This window comes from Trichoderma ghanense, assembly GCF_004382785.1.
Source record: "Trichoderma ghanense strain CCMA-1212 chromosome Unknown scaffold_3, whole genome shotgun sequence".
NCBI lineage: Eukaryota > Fungi > Ascomycota > Sordariomycetes > Hypocreales > Hypocreaceae > Trichoderma > Trichoderma ghanense.
In genome coordinates this window covers 2,074,408-2,092,156 of record NW_027395666.1, presented here as the reverse complement: position 1 = coordinate 2,092,156, position 17,749 = coordinate 2,074,408, and the positions used below count along the sequence as shown (strand labels likewise).

The window sequence follows — 17,749 nt, the reverse complement described above, 5'->3', positions numbered from 1 at the left end:
ACGGCACACGGCGCCTTCGATCGTTCTTGGCTCCTTCCATCCGAAGTATCTGTGGAGCGTCGTGGTAATACAGGCGGTACCATCATGAAGCCCCCCTGCTTGGTGCAGAAGTCGATGGTGCCGGCGCGCCGCGAAGATTCATCTGGCCGATTCGTGAAACAATATTGCTTCCGACGGCATCCACAGCCCCTCTGGGTGAGGTCAGCGTGGGGCCTGCCGGTGCCGTCTCCTGGACGCGAAAGAGCTTGATGGCAGTTCCGTTCCATATGCCCATGGTGCCTTTTGCAATCTGCATTTCGCTGGCGAAGATGACGCCCCAGAGCAGGGACTCGTACCACCCAAGCGCCAGCGGCGACCACTCAAAGGAGTGAACTCGTATGGGAGATGGCTCGAGGCCGATGAATTCAATCTTTTGGATCCGACGCAGCGTGTCTGGCGCGGCTTCTCGAGCCAATGCAGTTCGTGGAAGAACGGCCGTTGCTTGCTGAATGACGGTCAGCAATGTGTGCAGAGGTAGCTCTGGCAACCAAGTGTCGAGCCACGGGGCTGTTGGTTCGAAACTGCCACCAAACGCCGGATTGCTCGTCGAGTATGCGCCAAGGCTTGTTGAGCTGTTCTGCCGGGAGAAGGACTGGATATTGGCCGGCATCTTGCCGCGGGCCTTCTCCGACATCCCTCGCAGCTGCACAGGAACAGCATCTTCGACATTGGTCACAGAAGACGCCTGCGACGGATTTTCGCTAGCCGTCGACGCGGCCGGCGTTGCCTGCGGCTCCTCATCGCTATCGTCATCTTCGTCGTCACCAACGGCAAATGCACTGTCCGCTGGGGCTTCGTCCAACGATTGGGCCCTGGACAGAGTATTCGTTGGGCTCCGTACGCTATCAGCTGAGCTCCGCCGAGATCCGTCATCAAACAACCCAGAGTGGTTTCCCGATTCCTTTCTTCTTCTGTTGATCTTTTCAATCTCCTCTTGGCCGCTTTCCAATGTGAACGACCGAAGTGCCTCAATCCGCTTCTTGTTTTTCAGAATGGCCAATATCAGCTCCGGATTTTGGCGGTATTTGTTCTCAAGAATTGAGTTGAGGGACTCCAATAGGGACTGTAAAAGGACATGATTCGTCTCGTTGGCAAGCAGGAAGGACGGAGACGCCATCAATGAGAACAGATGCATGAGCTGAGAGCTGGTTGAGGCACTCAGGCCTTCCACGTGTGGAGCTATGTTATTGATGATCGCCAGAAGCGCGGGATAGACTGGCGCAAAGTTTCCCTGGCTCGTAGTAATCAGGGTATAAATGGAGTGTAGAAGGAAGTCGGCATAGGTACCCCTGAATGCATTGATCCTGATGCTCGCAGGGAGGCTTTCCTGGCCTTCAAAAGTCTTGTTCAGGTGAGAGCCAAAGCTCACTTCCACGCTCAACGTTTGTAGGAGAAATGCGCACATGCGCACAACCCCCTGCTTTGACGCCTCGTTTCTGTATTCCAGAGCGTAAAACAGAGATAGCACAACAAAGTCATGTGCCCTGTCTGTATCGATGATGAAGGATCGAAACCGTTTATTGCATTGGATCAGCTCCCAGAAAAGCATCAAGACCTCCGGGGCAAGATTTGAAGAAGACTGGGCGCCAGGAATGTATGAAGTCTTCTCTTGAAGCGGCTGGTTGAGAATGCGGGTCATCCCATCAACTATGAACTGGAAGTCCTGCGGACGATGGATCCGACCGAGAAAATGACGGAAGTAGTTCTTGTGCGAGGCCGAGGTTGCGTCTTCGGGTATAGGGTATATGAGCATCGCTAAAAGAAAGTGTATAGAGTAAGTGACAAGAACCTGCTTGGTGTCTCTGAACACCAGATTGTTGTATGGTACGCGCCAGCTGGCTGGATTGTATTTCAATGTCTACGGAATGGCAGTTAGTCGGGAGGCCTTTGGTCAAGGAGAGCTAGCTCACGAAGGGTACTCACAGTGTTTAAAAGAGAGCATAATACCGAGAGCACGATCTGCTTGTCGGACGACGTGCAGAGGTAAGTCAGAGTCCGCACTCCTCTCAGCGGCAGCACTCCAGCGCTCATGTACATGCTTTGACCAGCAAGGGTCATGAGAAGCCGGAGGATCTCGCATCTGTTGCTCTCGAATTCTTTCGTCGTTGCCACGGCGGTGTTGCAGCCAACCCCGCTCTGCCATATGGCATACGTGACCTTCGAATGGCCATCCGGCTGACGAGGGAGAGTGAAGCCGGAGAAGAACAGGAGATCAATCAAGGTGTCTATCAGTTCTTCTGCCAGAGGCTTCAGGTTCTCTTGGACCTCCGCTGCAGATTGGTGCTGTTCCTTCCCTTCCTGGGCTCCGTCAAACAACACTTCATTCGTGGTACCGGTTCGGCCCTTTCCCTTCCGCGAAGTCCACAAGAACCGTTCTTCCCAAGATCCTAGGCCCTCTTTCTCGTAAAGATATGGCAATATTCGGGTCAGGACTCTGATGCAGTTGAGGATGTCTCGTTCTGGAGCGTGTTCGGGATCGGGAAAGGACGGATGATGACGTAAACTGAGGATTCGCGAAATCAAGGCTTGAATCAACGTCTCGATGTTCTCTAGGGCATTGTCGCGAGTTCGGCGGATGTCATTGGGCGAGAAGAGGCTGAACACATCCTCAGACGACTCGGGAAGTTCCCAGAACTGAGGTATCATCAGCATCAGCATCAGCACCAGCACCAGCACCAGTACCAGCATCACCATCCGCATCCTAGCAGCATGTGGGATCGGGGATCAAGAGCACCACTCACCGAGGTCCAGTAAGGATCGTGCGCCGCAATGTTGCGCTCCTCTGACAGCTTGAAAATGCCCTGCTTGAAGCCGATTTTGGAGTCGCTGGCACCCATTTCTGCAGCACAAGGCCTCGCGCCCTGCGGACTGTTTGAGATGACGTACCAAAGCCGACTGGAGCTTCTGGAGATCCACGATGAAGCTTCGCAGGGGAGTTCGTCATCAGCTGCCCAGGAACTGCAGGGCGGATCACGTGTGGCGCAGGCGACCCCTGTCCCGCGGTATTGCCGGCTTTGATGCACCTTGCGTCCGTATCTTATCGATAAGAAAAGTTTCGATGATGAGAGCGTCGAGCTGCCCATCATTGTGCTTCGTCCGTGCAGCATGTGAATTCCATTCCTTGAACACCGGTGGTACTCTATACGCTTGAGTCACTCACTGCAAGAATGTCCATCACCCGGAATCCGAACCAATAGGCCACGTCTATGCTGCTCTCGTGAGATCTCTTTGCCACAGAATCCGCGATGCTTCAACCCTTTCTCCGTGCCAGACCGCTGGCTCATCCAGCTGCTCTGTGGGCCATTCGCCAACAGCCTCTCGTCAGCATCGGACTCAGGAACTTCACAGCAACACAGGTGCTCGATGGTGACTTGCCGAAGAAGGAGCGCGCAAAGCGTCGGCGGGAACTGAAAGCAAAAGCAAAAGCGGAAGCAAAAGCAAAGGCAAAGGCGAAGCCCCTCAGGCCAATAAGAGAAAAGTCGTCAAAGGATACGCCGTCCAGTTCTGCGGGATCTAGGAAACTTGGAATAGCTGGAGTACTTGCTCCGGGTCACAGCAATGAAGAGGCGCAGAAGCATGCCGGAGAATTCCCTGCTGCAGGGGCACCGCCATCTGCGGGGATATGGACGTCTCTAAAATCTCGCCTTCAATCGCCAGCTTTGAAAAGGAGAACTAGAGATGCTGACGAAGCCGAAACTGAAGAGGAGGAGGTGGATGTGATGAAGCGTGACGCTGAGAGGCCAGTGGCACCAGCGCGCTCGCCTGCCGAGAAGCCGTCTCCGGATGGACGACCTGGAAAGGGAAAACGATCAAAGTTCAAACGAGGTTTGGATGTTAAGACCATAAAACCTCAGCATCTCCAATTATGTCCGGTTGAGGAAGACTCCTTGATGCCGGTGCCGCAGCTCTGCCATGACCTGGATCGCGTGCTCTTCAACCCGGGAGTCTATCACATGCAGGATGCCCGGTCCCGCGTGTACAACTTCGACCCTTACCTTGCTTCCATTATGCCCGTGAAGGAGTTTGACTTTGACGCTCTCAGGAGATATGTCACCTCGTCCAAGGACGTCAAGCTGAGACAGCTCAGCGCCTCGCATGGGATGAAGTACTGCGGCTCAACATCCAGCATGACTTCAGTCCTGTCCCATTTCCATTACCTGCTCTCAGCCTGGAGGAGACCTAACTTCGCCTTCCTGTCGCGGTCAATAGAGCCTGAGTCATACAACTTCACTGCCTTGAGCCGTGGCCCCGCCGCTGCTTTTGCACACTTCAAGGATGGCACCTACGCGTTTGATTCCGACAAAGAGTACGACACGGAGAATATTCTGAGCTTACTGGGCAAGTCGATGGAAAAGCTCTTGACCTTGCCAAAAAACGACTTCGAAAAGTATCGGCGAACAAAATCCCACGAACTGTCGGATGAAGAGAGGAATGCGCAGGACTCTTTTCATTATACGACTCTGGGAGACTTTATGATGCGGTCACAGCTGGACGCCTACGATCCTCGACTACCTGGTTCCGGAATGTTCGATCTGAAGACGAGAGCAGTCGTTGCCGTCAGGATGGACGTCCGGGGATATGAAAAGGGGGCTGGGTACGAAATTCGGAAGAGGTTTGGCCAGTGGGAATCGTTCGAGCGAGAGTACTATGACATGATCAGAACGGTGTTTCTGAAGTATTCTCTGCAGGTGCGCATGGGCCGCATGGATGGCATCTTCGTCGCATATCATAACACGCAGCGAATATTTGGCTTCCAGTACATCAGCTTGGAGGAGATGGATGTGGCTCTCCATGGGACATCCGATCGTCGACTGGGTGATCAAGAATTCAAGGCAAGCGTCGCACTTTTGAACGAGCTCATGGACAGGGCAACAAAGCGATACCCAGGGCGGACACTGCGACTGCACGTCGAGACGCGGCCAACCAAAGTGCCTCTGACATACTTCTTCGTGGAGCCGGTGACGGAGGAAGAAATGACGAACACCCAAGAAGCTGGCAAATCATCGGTCGAAGAACTGGAGCGCGAACTCCTTACCCTCAGCGAGACTGAAAACGAAGATGACGCCGAGGACGCCGACAGAGTTGCGCAGGTCGAGCCGGAGCAGCCCGAGGAAAAGGCAGAGCAGCTCTCTGACGAGTCATCCCACAAAGACTCGCACAACGAAGCTGCCTGGAATGTCATGATGTTAAAGGTTGAAGAAACAGTGGAAGACGAGTCCTTGGGCATTGGCTCTGTCCGAGAGGCTGTCCAGGAGGCTCTCGAGCAGAGCGGTCTTCTCAACAACAAAACGGAACTGGAAGTCGAACAGTCTCTGGATGCTATGGTGGCATCGCTCACAGCACACTCCTCAAAGATCAAAGAACTGCGGGACAGGTCAGACGAGCCTGGCCAGACTACAAGGCGAGCCGCCAAGCGTAACGCAGGGGACGATCTCTATGAGGAGGAAGAACCGACGGCGGATGACAGGCAAGCTTCAGAGCATGGAGCTACCGGAGACGAGTCGGAGACGGAGAGTGCGTCTTTGGCGGACTTGATCCTGAGGGCTACTGAAGGAATTGACAATAGGGCTCGCAACTTGAAGACGTTTCAACGCATGTTTGCTGATCTGGCTGTGGAGTCTAAGCAACCCGCCACCAGAACCAGCGAGACAAGAGGAAAGACACCAGCTGCAGACGAGGAGCTGAATGAGGACGAGCTCGCCGACGAGGATGAAGACGAGGGCGGTGCCGAAGAACCCGGGCAACAGAACCGCGAGCTATTGGGCATGTACGTCACCATTCGCAACCAAGTGAATGGCGAATACGTCGAGCGGCCTACGGACATCAACAAGGAGGACGAATTTGACTGGTCTGTGGAATACACCATTACCGAGCTGCCGGATAGGAGGGCGCGGAAGATTTACTCCAAGATCAAGCAGCGGCGGAGAAAGGTCCTTGCACCGCAGTCTTCTGAAGGATGGGATTGGTACAAGATGTTCCATGGGAAGCTGCCAGCATTGGCAAAGAAGGGAGAGCAGTTCAGGGAACTTCGAACACAGCAGGAAGCAGGCGAGCCGGTGCATGTTGCGTGGGAGCTACGAGCTCTTCCTCCGGATGTCTTTAAGCCTGCCAACGATGGTGGCGAGGAAGACAAATGATGGATGTACAATCACTGTTTCGATGTCAGTGGCTTTTGTAAGATATGGATGTTACATTGGATTTCCTCGTATGGCTGGTCAAATATCGCATTTGGAACCAAGGGGATGCATTGATATACTTCTCGGGTAACCATGCGGGAATCAACGGGTTGAGAGGTGGGCAACCTTTGTATGTACTACTATATGAGAATGCGGCTGAGGTGTTGTATGAGATGAATGGCAGGACATCAATAACAAAGAGAGGCAGCTTATGATTACGAGAACAGAATTGCAAAGGCCGTGCGCCAAGTTTAACCATCTCCATCCAAGGAATCCAAGGACAAGTTGCTCCAAATCCCAGCCAAGCCGAGCCATTCACATGGCAGAGAAACCCATGCCTGCTCGGCCGGTTCCCCTCACGCATCCTCCTCGGTACCTAATAGGTACTAAGATGCGGCTTGCTCAGTTGGTTGGCCGAGGCTTTCAAAGAGGAGGAGAAAGTTGGTAGGAACTTTGGTTTTGCGGGCAAGGGGGCTAGGGCTTGGCTGGAACATGAGCTGTCGACGGTACATGCAGTAATATTCTTGCGTCCTTGGCTGGTGATGCGCTGTTGAACCTCGAGGCGAGAGTCATTTGACGGGTTTTGGGACGATATGTGATGTGTATGATCTACGTAAAGAAACTTGACATTTGCGCATGCACAAAATAATTCCCTCGAATACGGTAAGAATGTCTCTGCGTTTGACCATTTTGATCTGTAGGTAAATGCTCGGAGTTAGTATATACATGTCCCCAACTTACATGTAGATTGCCTTCTTCAGGCACTTCATGCTGCATGTGATTGGCGCATGCTCATGCATGTAACCGGACCAGACAATACATCGCATGGATCGAATCTCGTCATCAAATCAATCACATGAGCTTTTCTTTCTTCCCAGCAAATCAGCCGTCAGCCAGCCTTCCCCGCCTCCTGATCTGCCGGACCGCACACCCATTGTCCTCTAATGAGCTGGTCCGTCCTGCGGCATGTGCAGGGGAGATGCCTCTGATTGGGCCTTTGATCTTCGGGCCTGCTTCTTTGGACGGCCTCAGAGGGGACGCCGTTGGGGGCTCTTGACTGGTCTGTGCCTCGGTCTTGGATTCCGCCCAGCGTGGTATTGGGGATGGAGCGAGACGAAAGTCCGGCAGGTCATCCGTCCCGGGGAGCATCCTTGGCGAGGGTAACAGGGAGCGTTCCGTGTGGGCTGGAGGCTTGTCAAGACTCTAGTGTTCGTATAGTCGAGCGGAGAGGTTCTGCTCCGGCTGTCTTCATGTTCATGTTGCAACGCTACACGGATATGCAGGCACTAACATTCCGACATGTGCTTGAGGTAGATGCATGTAGCTAGGTAGGCATTGCATGTCTCTGGGAGTGGCAGGACAGGGGCCGTCTTGTATATATGATGGAGGCCCCTCGGCCCAACTCCTGGGAAGACTCTGGTTGCAGGTTCCTGGTTCCTAAACATCATCACCTTGCTCTCGGGCGAGATTCGCATCGATCCTCGACAATGCGTCCCAGCTCGGCGCTCCGACTGCTGGCTCTGAGCTCGGTTGTTCGGGCCGCGGCCTCTCCTGGCTCTTCCGAGAATGGTAGCCTCTCTCCTCGAGATATCAAACACTTCGAGAGAGCCCTTGAGGCCAGGGGCTTGGCGGATGATATCTGGAACCAGATCAAGAATGCAGCAACTTGCACCGCCTGTCAGGTTGGGAAACCGTTCGGGCTCTCCGATATCGTATAGCTTGACACTAACATCAATGGCTGTAGGGCATTCTCGTCCTCCTCAAGGGGCTTGCCGCCTTCGGAGACGGAGCGTTTGTTGATGTGGCCACCGCTATCTGCAAGCTGGCAAACGTCAGTGCCTAGAGTTACACTCTCCGAAGTCTGGCCTCGGCTGATACAAGTCTCCAGGTCGAAGATGACGATGTTTGTGAGGGCACCGTTGCGCTCGAGGGCCCCATCATTGCCAACTCCCTTCGAAACATGGACCTCGGCTCCGCGACGTCGCAGCTGTTCTGCGGCTCGTTCCTCGGACTCTGCGCCGAGCCCGCTGTTCCTCAGTGGAAGATCCCCTTTCCCTCGCCCAGGCCACAAACAGGTCGTCCTGCGCCGAGTGGGAAGAAGCCTCTCAAGGTTGTCCAGTACTCAGACATCCACATTGATCCCCTCTATGTGGCGGGCTCAACCACAAACTGCACCAAGCCCATCTGCTGCAGGTGAGTTGGCGCCGGACAGCAGAAGTCAACGTGAAGAACTCGAGAGATTGAACTGATGATGCTTCATGGAAAGACCTTATACCGATGCTGACGAGCCTGGTACTTCGACCACGCCCGCTGGGCCCAACGGAGACCACAAATGCGACACTCCCCTCGGACTGGAATTGAGCATGTATCAGGCCATCAAAGAGACTGTGCCAGATGCAGCCCTCGCCCTGTTCACGGGCGACATTGTTGACCATGCCATCTGGAATACCTCACAGCCCTACAATGAGAAACAGAGTTCGTCCCTCTTTTTGCCTCGAACAAGCATCGCGGCTGTGGCGTGTGTTGGCTAACAGGCCTCTTCCTTACCTCTGTACAGTTTCTGACGCCTACGAGCACATGAGCCAGTACCTCGGTCTGGTCTACGGTACCGCCGGCAACCACGAGGCCAATCCCACCAACGCCTTTCCTCCCAGGTCCATCAGCAACTCCTCGCAGTGGGTGTACGATGCGCTGTCTGACGAGTGGACGCGCTGGGTGGGTGTTGCGGCAGAATCCCAGATCCAGAGCGTTGGTGCCTACTCGACCAGGTATCCCGGCGGCAACCTGAGAATCATCTCCCTCAACACCAACTTCTACTACCGCATGAACTTTTGGCTATACCAGGAGGAGGTTGAGCAGGACCCCGATGGCCAGATCCAGTGGCTCGTCAACGAGCTCGACGCCGCGGAGAAGGCCGGCGAGAGGGTCTACATCATCGGACACATGCCCCCTGGCGAGGGCGACGCCTTCCACGCCGGCTCAAACTACATCGACCAGATCGTGAACCGCTACTCGTCGACCATTGCCGCCATGTTCTTCGGCCACACGCACGTCGACCACTTCGAGATCAGCTACTCCGACTACAGCAGCCGAGACGCTTCCCACGCCGTCATGGCGTCGTACATCTGCCCTTCGCTGACGCCCACCTCGGGCATGCCCTCGTTCCGCGTCTACGACGTCGACCCGGAGACGTTTGCCGTGCTCGACACCACGACGTACATTGCCGACATGAACGACGCCGCCTTCCAGACGACTGGCCCCGTGTGGAAGAAGCTCTACTCGGCCAAGGAGACGTACGGGTCCAAGCTGAGCCCTCCCGTGACCGACCCCAGCGCCGAACTGACGCCCGCGTTCTGGCACAACGTGACGGCCCTGTTCGAGTCGAGCTCGGGCATGTTTGACGAGTACATCTCGCTCAAGAGCCGTGGCTGGAACGTCGAGTCGTGCACTGGCGATTGCAAGACGCAGGAGCTCTGCAAGCTGAGGGCAGCGCGCAGCGAGAACAACTGCGTGGTCGTTTCGCCTGGTCTTCACCTCAGCAAGAGGTCGGATGAGCTGCGTGGCCACGGTCACGGTCATGGCGATGGTCACCGAGGGCATGACCACGAGTGCGGCATGTCGGCCGGGATGAAGATGCTCAGCTCGTTGGCCGTGAGGAAGGATCTGCTGGACGACTTGGAGGCCAAGTATAACGAGTTGAAGGCCAGAGCAGCGAACCGGTGATGAGGACGGATTGCCTGTGCTGTCATGTGTCTATACTTTGAGTGTACATCATATGGGCGACGACCAATTGCCGTAGTCGGACGAGGTGGGCTTCTTCTTGACTAGCATGGCGAGCGGCCGGTACAATGACTGCGTTCTTTTCTTCTTGCAACAATTGCCCCATGTCGTCGAGTTCGAGTCTTGGAACCTGGTCATGTGGGAGTGTCAAAGCGAGAACTTGTCCGAGCCCCAGCGAAGTCGGGATGAGAGACTGTGAAGCCGGAGTCTAATAATGGAGGCCGCTGATGCGAATGAGCAGAAGGTAGGTAGTAGCTGTCCCGACTGATTGCGTCTTGTGCATGTAGTTGCCCTAAGGAATAGGCCCAGTAGAGCCTTTGGATTGTATGAGAGGCAAATGCAGGTTTCATTGCTCTAGCACCTTGTAATGAAATCAGTAGAGTCGGAGCGCAAATGCGCGTCCATTGTGGCTTCATCTCTGTTTACTTCAGTTCTATTGCGATGTTACATGGTCCGAGTCCTGCTAATGACGAGGTACCTCTACCCGGTCAATCCGTAATCCCCAATGAAACGCACGGCTGCATGGCAGCCGTAAATGTACCAGTACCGCACGTCAATTCACCATGCTCATCCGTCCAACTTCCAAGAAATTCGAGGCCATTCCCATCTTTCTCCATCCATTCATGTCCCAGCTCTCAGCAATCGTCACTCTTTCTTCCTTCGTTGGAACTGCTTCCCCCAACACCAGCCGCGCGTCTGTCGTCGGCCACTCCCTTGGATGTTTGCCTGCATCACGCCCGCATGCTGGGACTGCGGCCACGGCTCAAGGCGCGGCCTTCTCTGCTGGATCTGATTCGCGAGGGCAGCATCAAGGGCTCCAGCGACGGCGAGGCCAGCAGCGACAGCGGTGACGGCAGTGACAGCGAGGGCGACGGCGAGGGCGACAGCGCCCGGTCCCCTGACCTTCAGCAGCCTGCGGGTGCTGCCACAGGCCCTCCAGCTGCTAACGGCACCGCTGCGTCCGCTGGAGGCACCGCCGCCTCGGGGGCCAGTTTTGGGGTTGTTAGCGGGCTCGCCCGGGCTGGTGGGACTGGCAGCGCTACATCATCGCCTCCACCCCCGAGCCCATTGCTGTTGCCTCCAACTGCCGTCAAGCTTCCTCTGTCCGACTCTCCACCTGCATCTGCATCTGTCTCTCCTCCGCCCTCATCCCCCGACTCTTCCCCTGCCTCTGCTGATACAGAGCACGACGACGACGACGCCTCTCCTCCTCAATCGCCCACGATGCCTTCTGTATGTGCCCCTCGATCCCCTCGCCCGCCGGGTTCCCAGCGGCGTCACCAGCCTCTGGCTTAGGCACTGTCACGCAGAGTCGAGCCGCAGCTGTTGGCCAGCTGGGAGCAGACGACGAGGCTGATGCCCCGCTACGTCAATCACTCATGAAGCTGACTTGTATGGCGTCACAGAAGACGACACAGTCAGATGGCGATGCCGTTCACTATGGTAAGGATGCGATGCCGAGCGGGAAATAGAGAGGCAGAGTTGCTGACAAGCTTGCGCAGGCAAGATCTACTCCATCTCAGGGTTGGCTACCTCGACAGACCCGGCATCGCAATGACTTGCTTGGCTAACCAGACCGCAGTCCCGTCATTGTCGCCGAAGACATGATCGGCGTTGCCATGTACGAGCTGGTGAGGAGCAACCTACTTCAGCCACGCGATGCCGCCCCGGTGAGCTAACTGAGTCCAAAGGTGAAAGTTGGTCACGACAACCTCGTCGGTGAGGTTATTCGAATCAATGGCGACCAAGCCACCATTCAGGTCTACGAGGAAACCGGTATGGCGACAAACCCTCTTTTGCTCATTCTCCACACGGACCGAAGCCGATACGAATATGTTAAGAATGCATGCTGATCAAGCTCCCTTAGCCGGTGTCAAGGTTGGCGATCCTGTTGCGCGGACGGGCAAGCCCTTGTCCGTCGAGCTGGGCCCCGGCCTGCTCAACAGCATCTACGACGGTATTCAGCGACCCCTAGAAAGCATCTCCAAGATGGCCAAGTCCATCTATATCCCTCGCGGCGTTGCCGTCCCGGCCCTCGATCGAGAAAAGAAGTGGGAGTTCACCCCTCAGCTCAAGGTTGGCGACCACATCTCCGGCGGCGACGTCTGGGGAACCGTGTTTGAGAACTCCTTCTTGGCCGTCCACAAGATCTTGTTCTCTCCCCGAGCGCGAGGTGTCATCACCAGAATTGCCCCCAAGGGTGAATACACTGTCGTCGACAAGATTCTCGAGGTTGAGTTCGACGGCAAGAAGACGGAGTATCCCATGATGCAGAGCTGGCCCGTCCGAGTTCCTCGTCCCACCTCTGAGCGTTTGACCGCCGACCAGCCCTTCGTTGTCGGCCAGCGAGTTCTAGATGCTCTCTTCCCCAGTGTCCAGGGTGGTACCGTTGCCATCCCCGGTGCTTTCGGCTGCGGCAAGACTGTCATTAGTCAGTCCGTGTCCAAGTTCTCCAACAGCGACATCATCGTCTACGTTGGCTGCGGCGAGCGTGGCAACGAAATGGCCGAAGTCTTGAAGGATTTCCCCGAGCTCACCATTGACGTCGACGGCCGCAAGGAGCCCATCATGAAGCGAACCTGCCTCATCGCCAACACCTCCAACATGCCCGTCGCTGCTCGTGAAGCCTCCATCTACACCGGCATTACGGTGGCCGAGTATTTCCGTGACCAGGGTCTCAACGTCGCCATGATGGCTGACTCGTCTTCTCGATGGGCCGAGGCCCTGCGTGAAATCTCTGGTCGTCTGGGAGAGATGCCTGCTGATCAGGGTTTCCCCGCCTACCTAGGTGCCAAGCTCGCTTCCTTCTACGAGCGAGCCGGCCGGGCTCAGACTCTGGGATCGCCCGAACGGAGCGGCAGTGTCAGCATCGTCGGCGCCGTCAGCCCTCCCGGTGGTGACTTTTCCGACCCCGTCACCACCTCCACCCTCAACATTGTCCAAGTCTTCTGGGGTCTGGACAAGAAGCTCGCTCAGCGAAAGCACTTCCCTTCCATCAACACTAGCGTCTCGTACAGCAAGTACACCAATGCCCTCGATAAGTGGTACGAGCAGAACAACCCCGATTTCCCCAGGCTGCGCGAGCGTGTCAAGCAGTTGATTTCCGACTCGGAAGAGCTGGATCAAGTCGTGCAGCTGGTCGGCAAGAGCGCTCTGTCCGACAACGACAAGATTACGCTTGATCTCGCCGTCCTCGTCAAGGAAGATTTCCTGCAGCAGAACGGCTACTCCGACTACGACCAGTTCTGCCCGCTCTGGAAGACGGAGTGGATGATGAAGCTCATGATTGGCTTCTACGACGAGGCACAGAAGGCCATTGCTCAGGGCCAGAGCTGGGCCAAGGTCCGCGAGTCAACAAGCGATCTGCAGGCCAAGCTGCGTCAGCTGAAGTTTGAGGTGCCCACCGAGGGCGAGGACGTAATTGTCAAGAAGGTTCGTACTGATGCTTGCTATAAACCGCAATGTCGTCCGTCGTTGATACCCCAGCTAACATGTGTGTGTCACTACAGTACGAGGCTATTCAACAAGAGATGCTGGACAAGTTTGCATCGGTTTCCGATGAGTAAAAGGAAGCCTCGATGTATTTTTTTTCTCCCCAATTGTTTTGTAGATGTTGCGCGCACAAATGTTTGGTGCAGCTTGGGCCCTGGAGTAATGTTATACAAGTCGGACATGCAGGAGGGTAGAAGGCGGCTGGAGACGTGAGGCGTCGCCTAATCTTGCTATGGCTTCATGCTAACCGTTATGCTTCTCTTTTGATCCTTTAACAATCTATCACCGATTCAATCCATGGAGGTGTCTGAACACAGGTGATATGTGATCAGTATAAGTCTTTGCGCATACAGTGCGGCTGGCGTGAGATGAATTCGAACTGTACTGTGTGAAAATCATCCATAGAGCCACCAGCTTATTTGACGAATATCACCATCTCTCATACTTGATGAGAGCGGCCGGCTTCAAGAACAAATGGGAAGCAATCGGCCCATAACCTGTTGAGCCAGGCACAATTCAAACAATGTCCGAAGACCTCCGCGATGAGGTAGAAGCTCTCAACTCCATCTACGGCGAGGGCTGCCTCTCCCCTTGCGAGGACCAAGACGAGAGCGCAACCCCGTCCTCATCATCAACGACATACATCCTCCAGCTGCCCGGCGAAGAAGCCTCGTCACTAAGGCTACAATTCCCCCCTTCGTACCCCGCCGAGCCGCCGACGGTGCTGGGCACGCAGCACAGCTCGGGAGGCAAGAAGGGCGCCGGAGCGAGGGACCTGGGAGTCTTTCGGGAAGCTCTAGGGACGGTGTTCCAGCCGGGGAGCGTGTGCTTGTTTGATGCGGTGGAGGAGTTTGCGAGGAGGATTGAGGAGGAGAAGGAGAGGGAGGATTTACTTCGGGAACAGCATGATGAAGATGATGACGACGGTGGTGGTGAAGAAGGTGTGAATGCGAGTCGAGGCGGCAGAACGACGCTCAACGGCAGCGCAGAGCAGCAGCCCGATTTCGCATCCATGGAACCTCCCCCCTGGACCGTCTCGGACGTCGTCGTGGAGAACAAATCGACCTTTGTCGCACACGTGGCGCGCGTGACTTCGCCTGCGCAAGCGAAGCTCTTCCTGCAGCACCTCGTTTGGTCTGATCGGCGGATCAGGGCCGCCACGCACAATATAAGCGCGTGGAGGATCCGCGGGCCGGGGGCGACGAGTTATTCTGATTGCGACGACGATGGGGAGGACGCTGCTGGGTCGAGGCTGTTGCATTTGCTGCAGCTGATGGAGGTGTGGGATGGGATGGTCGTGGTGAGCAGGTGGTATGGCGGGGTGAAGCTGGGGCCGAGGAGGTTTGCTTTGATCAATGGTGTTGCGAGGGATGGGCTTGTGAGGGCTGGGTTTGGGGAGGGTGAGAAGAAGGATAAGGATAAGGAGAAGGGGAAGAAGGGGAGGTGAGGGTTTGGTGATGGGGGGTTGAGGGTGAGGAGGAATGTGGGATATATCCTGTGTAAATAGTGGTGGCGGCTTCAAGCTTTGGCGATAATCATTTGATATAGCGGTATTGGATAGTGAAAATATCGCTTTTCTCTCACTGACAACGGAACTGGAGGTAATGGTCTTACACAGCACGTCTCGATTGATGCTTCTGCTCTACAACTTGATTGTCCTGTGAAGCAAGTATCACGTAGAGAATAATGTAAGCACCTGTGTAAGTTGACCTCCTTTTCATTCTTGTGTATCTGCGAGTTGTTCTCTCTCTCTCATAATGCGTCATGGGTCATTCCCGTCGTTATCCCGACAACCTCATCTAGAACAGACCAGATGTGCCAGCTTTGGTGAAGAAAAGTAAAAAGCGAAAAGCAGGATAAAAACATCAAAGGACAAAACAGGCATGCTTCTCAGACAATCTCTATAACAACTTGCGGTACCATCTTTTTGATGTCTTTCTTTTCCTCATCCAAATCGTCGCAAGCTATGGCCGTGTGATGTGCCGAATTTTCGTATGTGGCCGCTCATCGCCGTGCTATTGTTATGTGAAGAAGCGAGCATCTTCGTTGTTGTATATCGTGTGCCCCTACCGGGACGCGTGCACATGCTTGGTGCAAGACTTATATGGTAGAATTGAAGGGAACGAAAACGGAGCCGCGTTATGAGCCTGCTCTAGGCGGTCGTCTCCTTGTTCCGGGACTCGGGAGCCACCAGCGACTTTTCCCACTCGTCCATCAGGTTGGTGGCCGTCCTTTTGAGGTTCCTCGGGGATAGATGATGAACCATGCTAGGAAGTAAATCTTCAAGCGCCGGAGAAAGAATAGATGCATCGGCTTTCCTCGCCCTAGACGATGGCAAAATTGAACGTTAGCCAATCCGTTTCCGCACAAGTTCCATGAGAGCATCGGCATCCTTACGGTTTGGCATCCTCCTCGTCCTCCTTCTCGGGAATGTCATCAATGCCACTGCTATTAACGGTAGAACCACTCCAGCGGGCAGACTTGGTGGAGACGGGCGAATCCCAGTTGAGCCAGTCAGTGTCGTCAACAGAGTCGAAACCAAGCGGTGTCCAGGAGTAATTTTTCCCTCTCCCAGTCCCAGTCTTTGGCTTCAGCTCGGGGGTTCTGTTAGCTTGGGATGTGGTCGACGCGGCCGTACTGGAACCTTCATTACTGCTGGTCCTAGTGTGGGTGGTGGCATGGTTCGGCTTACTCGTATCCTGCTCACGAGCATTGGCGATGGCGGTCGACATTGTTCTCTGCGACTGGCCGGTGACCGGTTCGTCTCCCACGGTGATCTGGCGAATGTCCTCCACGAAGGCGCGGAATCCTAGCTTAAAGTCTTCGACGATGGAGGGGACGCCCACAGCGGACGCGACGCTCTGCTGTGACCGCGGCTGCCAGGAGGAACGCTTCGCTAGGGTCGGGTCGGTGAGCTGGGCCACTCTCTGTTCCACGGACGGGAGAGTAATCGGATCTGCTTGTGTGGCTTCGTTAAGGGAGAAGACGCTCTCCGTCCGAACGGGAGAGAGCAGGGAGAGAGTGCGGGCATGTCCGCCACGGATAACCTTGCGACGGGCCTGTGCCGGAGTGGTCTGGCCCTGGAGAATGTGCTTCCGACGATCCAATTCGACGCTGCGTCGTGACGCTACCAATGCATCGTCGTCAATGCCAGCCTGTGGGTTGCCAAAGGGATCGCTCCTGTAGCTGTCGCTCCGCTTGCGGTAGACCTCCTCGGATGCCCATTGCTTCTTCAGCCGTGCCAATTCCGTCTCGGCCTGTGCGAGCTCTTCTTTCAGTTCCAGGACTCGCCGCTCCTGAGCCGCAATTGCTATGATAAATTCGTTTGCATTTGAAGGAGAGGTTGCGATGCTGCCAGGAGTCTCCAATGGCGTTTGAGGGACCGACGAAGCGGTAATGGCGGACGCCGTCATGATGGCCGGCGAGTCGGCCAGCCTCGGGCCATCACCCAGCGGCAGGGCAACCGGGAGCGTAAGCGAGAGGCGGTTCTTGTGGCGGGAGACGGAGGGGGAGGCGCGGGAGCGGCCTCGCGTGAAGGAGTCGCTCCGGGGAAGAGGCGGTGGAGGCATTGCGTGTGCCGAGTCGTCAAGGGCGGACGAGGTGCTGGTACTAGACGCACTGTGCGATCGTGAGATGCCAGGGGAGGAGGAGGAGGAGGAGGAGGAGGAAGCGAAGGTGGCGGTCCTGGCGCGTGCAGCGGCGCTGGACTCGGCCGCAGGGCTGCCGGCCGCAGACGAGCGAAGGCGGATCTCGTGCTGCTGCTGCGAGGCCATGACAAGATACGTCGGCAGGTTGACGCGGGCTCGTAAGGACAGGACGACTACTTGGAGAGGAGGGAGGGAGCGGCTGCCATCAATGGGACGGCGGGTGTCGAAATGAGTGGCTGGGGCCCTGAGGCGCCGATAGTGAACGAAGACGACCGCTACTCGGACAAGGAGCGCTCTGTGGTGGTCCTGGCTTAGCAGCTGGTATTCATCGAGGAGAGGGCGAGCGCTGCGGTCGACGATGCAGATTCCAAAATGCAGGCCGCTCATGGGACAGCCGATGCTGATAAGGAGAAGGAAAATCGGACGCTCCCGCTCTCATAATAGCACCGGCTGCGGAGCCCTGGGCCAGGCCTCGTCCAGTCCTTGGGGGCAGATGCGAGGACTGGGCTTGGTGGGTGCCGTTTCGTTTCAGCACAGGCCCGTCGATTGGACGGCCACAGAGCAGCCGGGGTCGCCTTACCCAGAAGAAGCCCGGGGACGCGACAGGGGGGTTCG

The 17,749-nt window shown here is 55.9% G+C and overlaps 6 protein-coding genes across 6 annotated transcripts; 4 read left to right on the top strand and 2 right to left on the bottom strand.

Annotated features, from left to right (window-relative positions):
• Positions 1–82: 82 nt before the first annotated feature.
• On the bottom strand, positions 83–2,876 carry CCMA1212_004029 (Ubp5-interacting protein ftp105; the record flags this gene model as incomplete). The annotated part of the gene is made up of 3 exons (XM_073701351.1): positions 83–1,897; positions 1,963–2,673; positions 2,781–2,876. The coding sequence occupies 3 exons, from the start codon at positions 2,874–2,876 to the stop codon at positions 83–85; spliced, it is 2,622 nt and encodes an 873-aa protein (XP_073560737.1).
• Positions 2,877–3,284: 408 nt separating this feature from the next.
• Positions 3,285–6,176, top strand: CCMA1212_004028 (mRNA degradation protein pet127; the record flags this gene model as incomplete). The annotated part of the gene is made up of 1 exon (XM_073701350.1): positions 3,285–6,176. The coding sequence occupies one exon, from the start codon at positions 3,285–3,287 to the stop codon at positions 6,174–6,176; it is 2,892 nt and encodes a 963-aa protein (XP_073560736.1).
• A 1,526-nt stretch (positions 6,177–7,702) lies between these two features.
• Positions 7,703–9,938, top strand: CCMA1212_004027 (Sphingomyelin phosphodiesterase; the record flags this gene model as incomplete). Its single annotated transcript, XM_073701349.1, has 5 exons — positions 7,703–7,897; positions 7,960–8,046; positions 8,104–8,408; positions 8,482–8,690; positions 8,773–9,938. The coding sequence occupies 5 exons, from the start codon at positions 7,703–7,705 to the stop codon at positions 9,936–9,938; spliced, it is 1,962 nt and encodes a 653-aa protein (XP_073560743.1).
• Positions 9,939–10,736: 798 nt separating this feature from the next.
• Positions 10,737–13,561, top strand: CCMA1212_004026 (uncharacterized protein; the record flags this gene model as incomplete). Its single annotated transcript, XM_073701348.1, has 7 exons — positions 10,737–11,228; positions 11,306–11,438; positions 11,498–11,519; positions 11,578–11,626; positions 11,687–11,771; positions 11,854–13,427; positions 13,505–13,561. The coding sequence occupies 7 exons, from the start codon at positions 10,737–10,739 to the stop codon at positions 13,559–13,561; spliced, it is 2,412 nt and encodes an 803-aa protein (XP_073560742.1).
• A 449-nt stretch (positions 13,562–14,010) lies between these two features.
• CCMA1212_004025 (Protein IMPACT-like) lies at positions 14,011–14,934 on the top strand (the record flags this gene model as incomplete). Its single annotated transcript, XM_073701347.1, has 1 exon — positions 14,011–14,934. One exon carries the CDS (start codon positions 14,011–14,013, stop codon positions 14,932–14,934), a length of 924 nt encoding a protein of 307 aa, XP_073560610.1.
• Positions 14,935–15,639: 705 nt separating this feature from the next.
• Positions 15,640–17,521, bottom strand: CCMA1212_004024 (uncharacterized protein; the record flags this gene model as incomplete). The annotated part of the gene is made up of 2 exons (XM_073701346.1): positions 15,640–15,811; positions 15,885–17,521. The coding sequence occupies 2 exons, from the start codon at positions 17,519–17,521 to the stop codon at positions 15,640–15,642; spliced, it is 1,809 nt and encodes a 602-aa protein (XP_073560744.1).
• Positions 17,522–17,749: the final 228 nt, after the last annotated feature.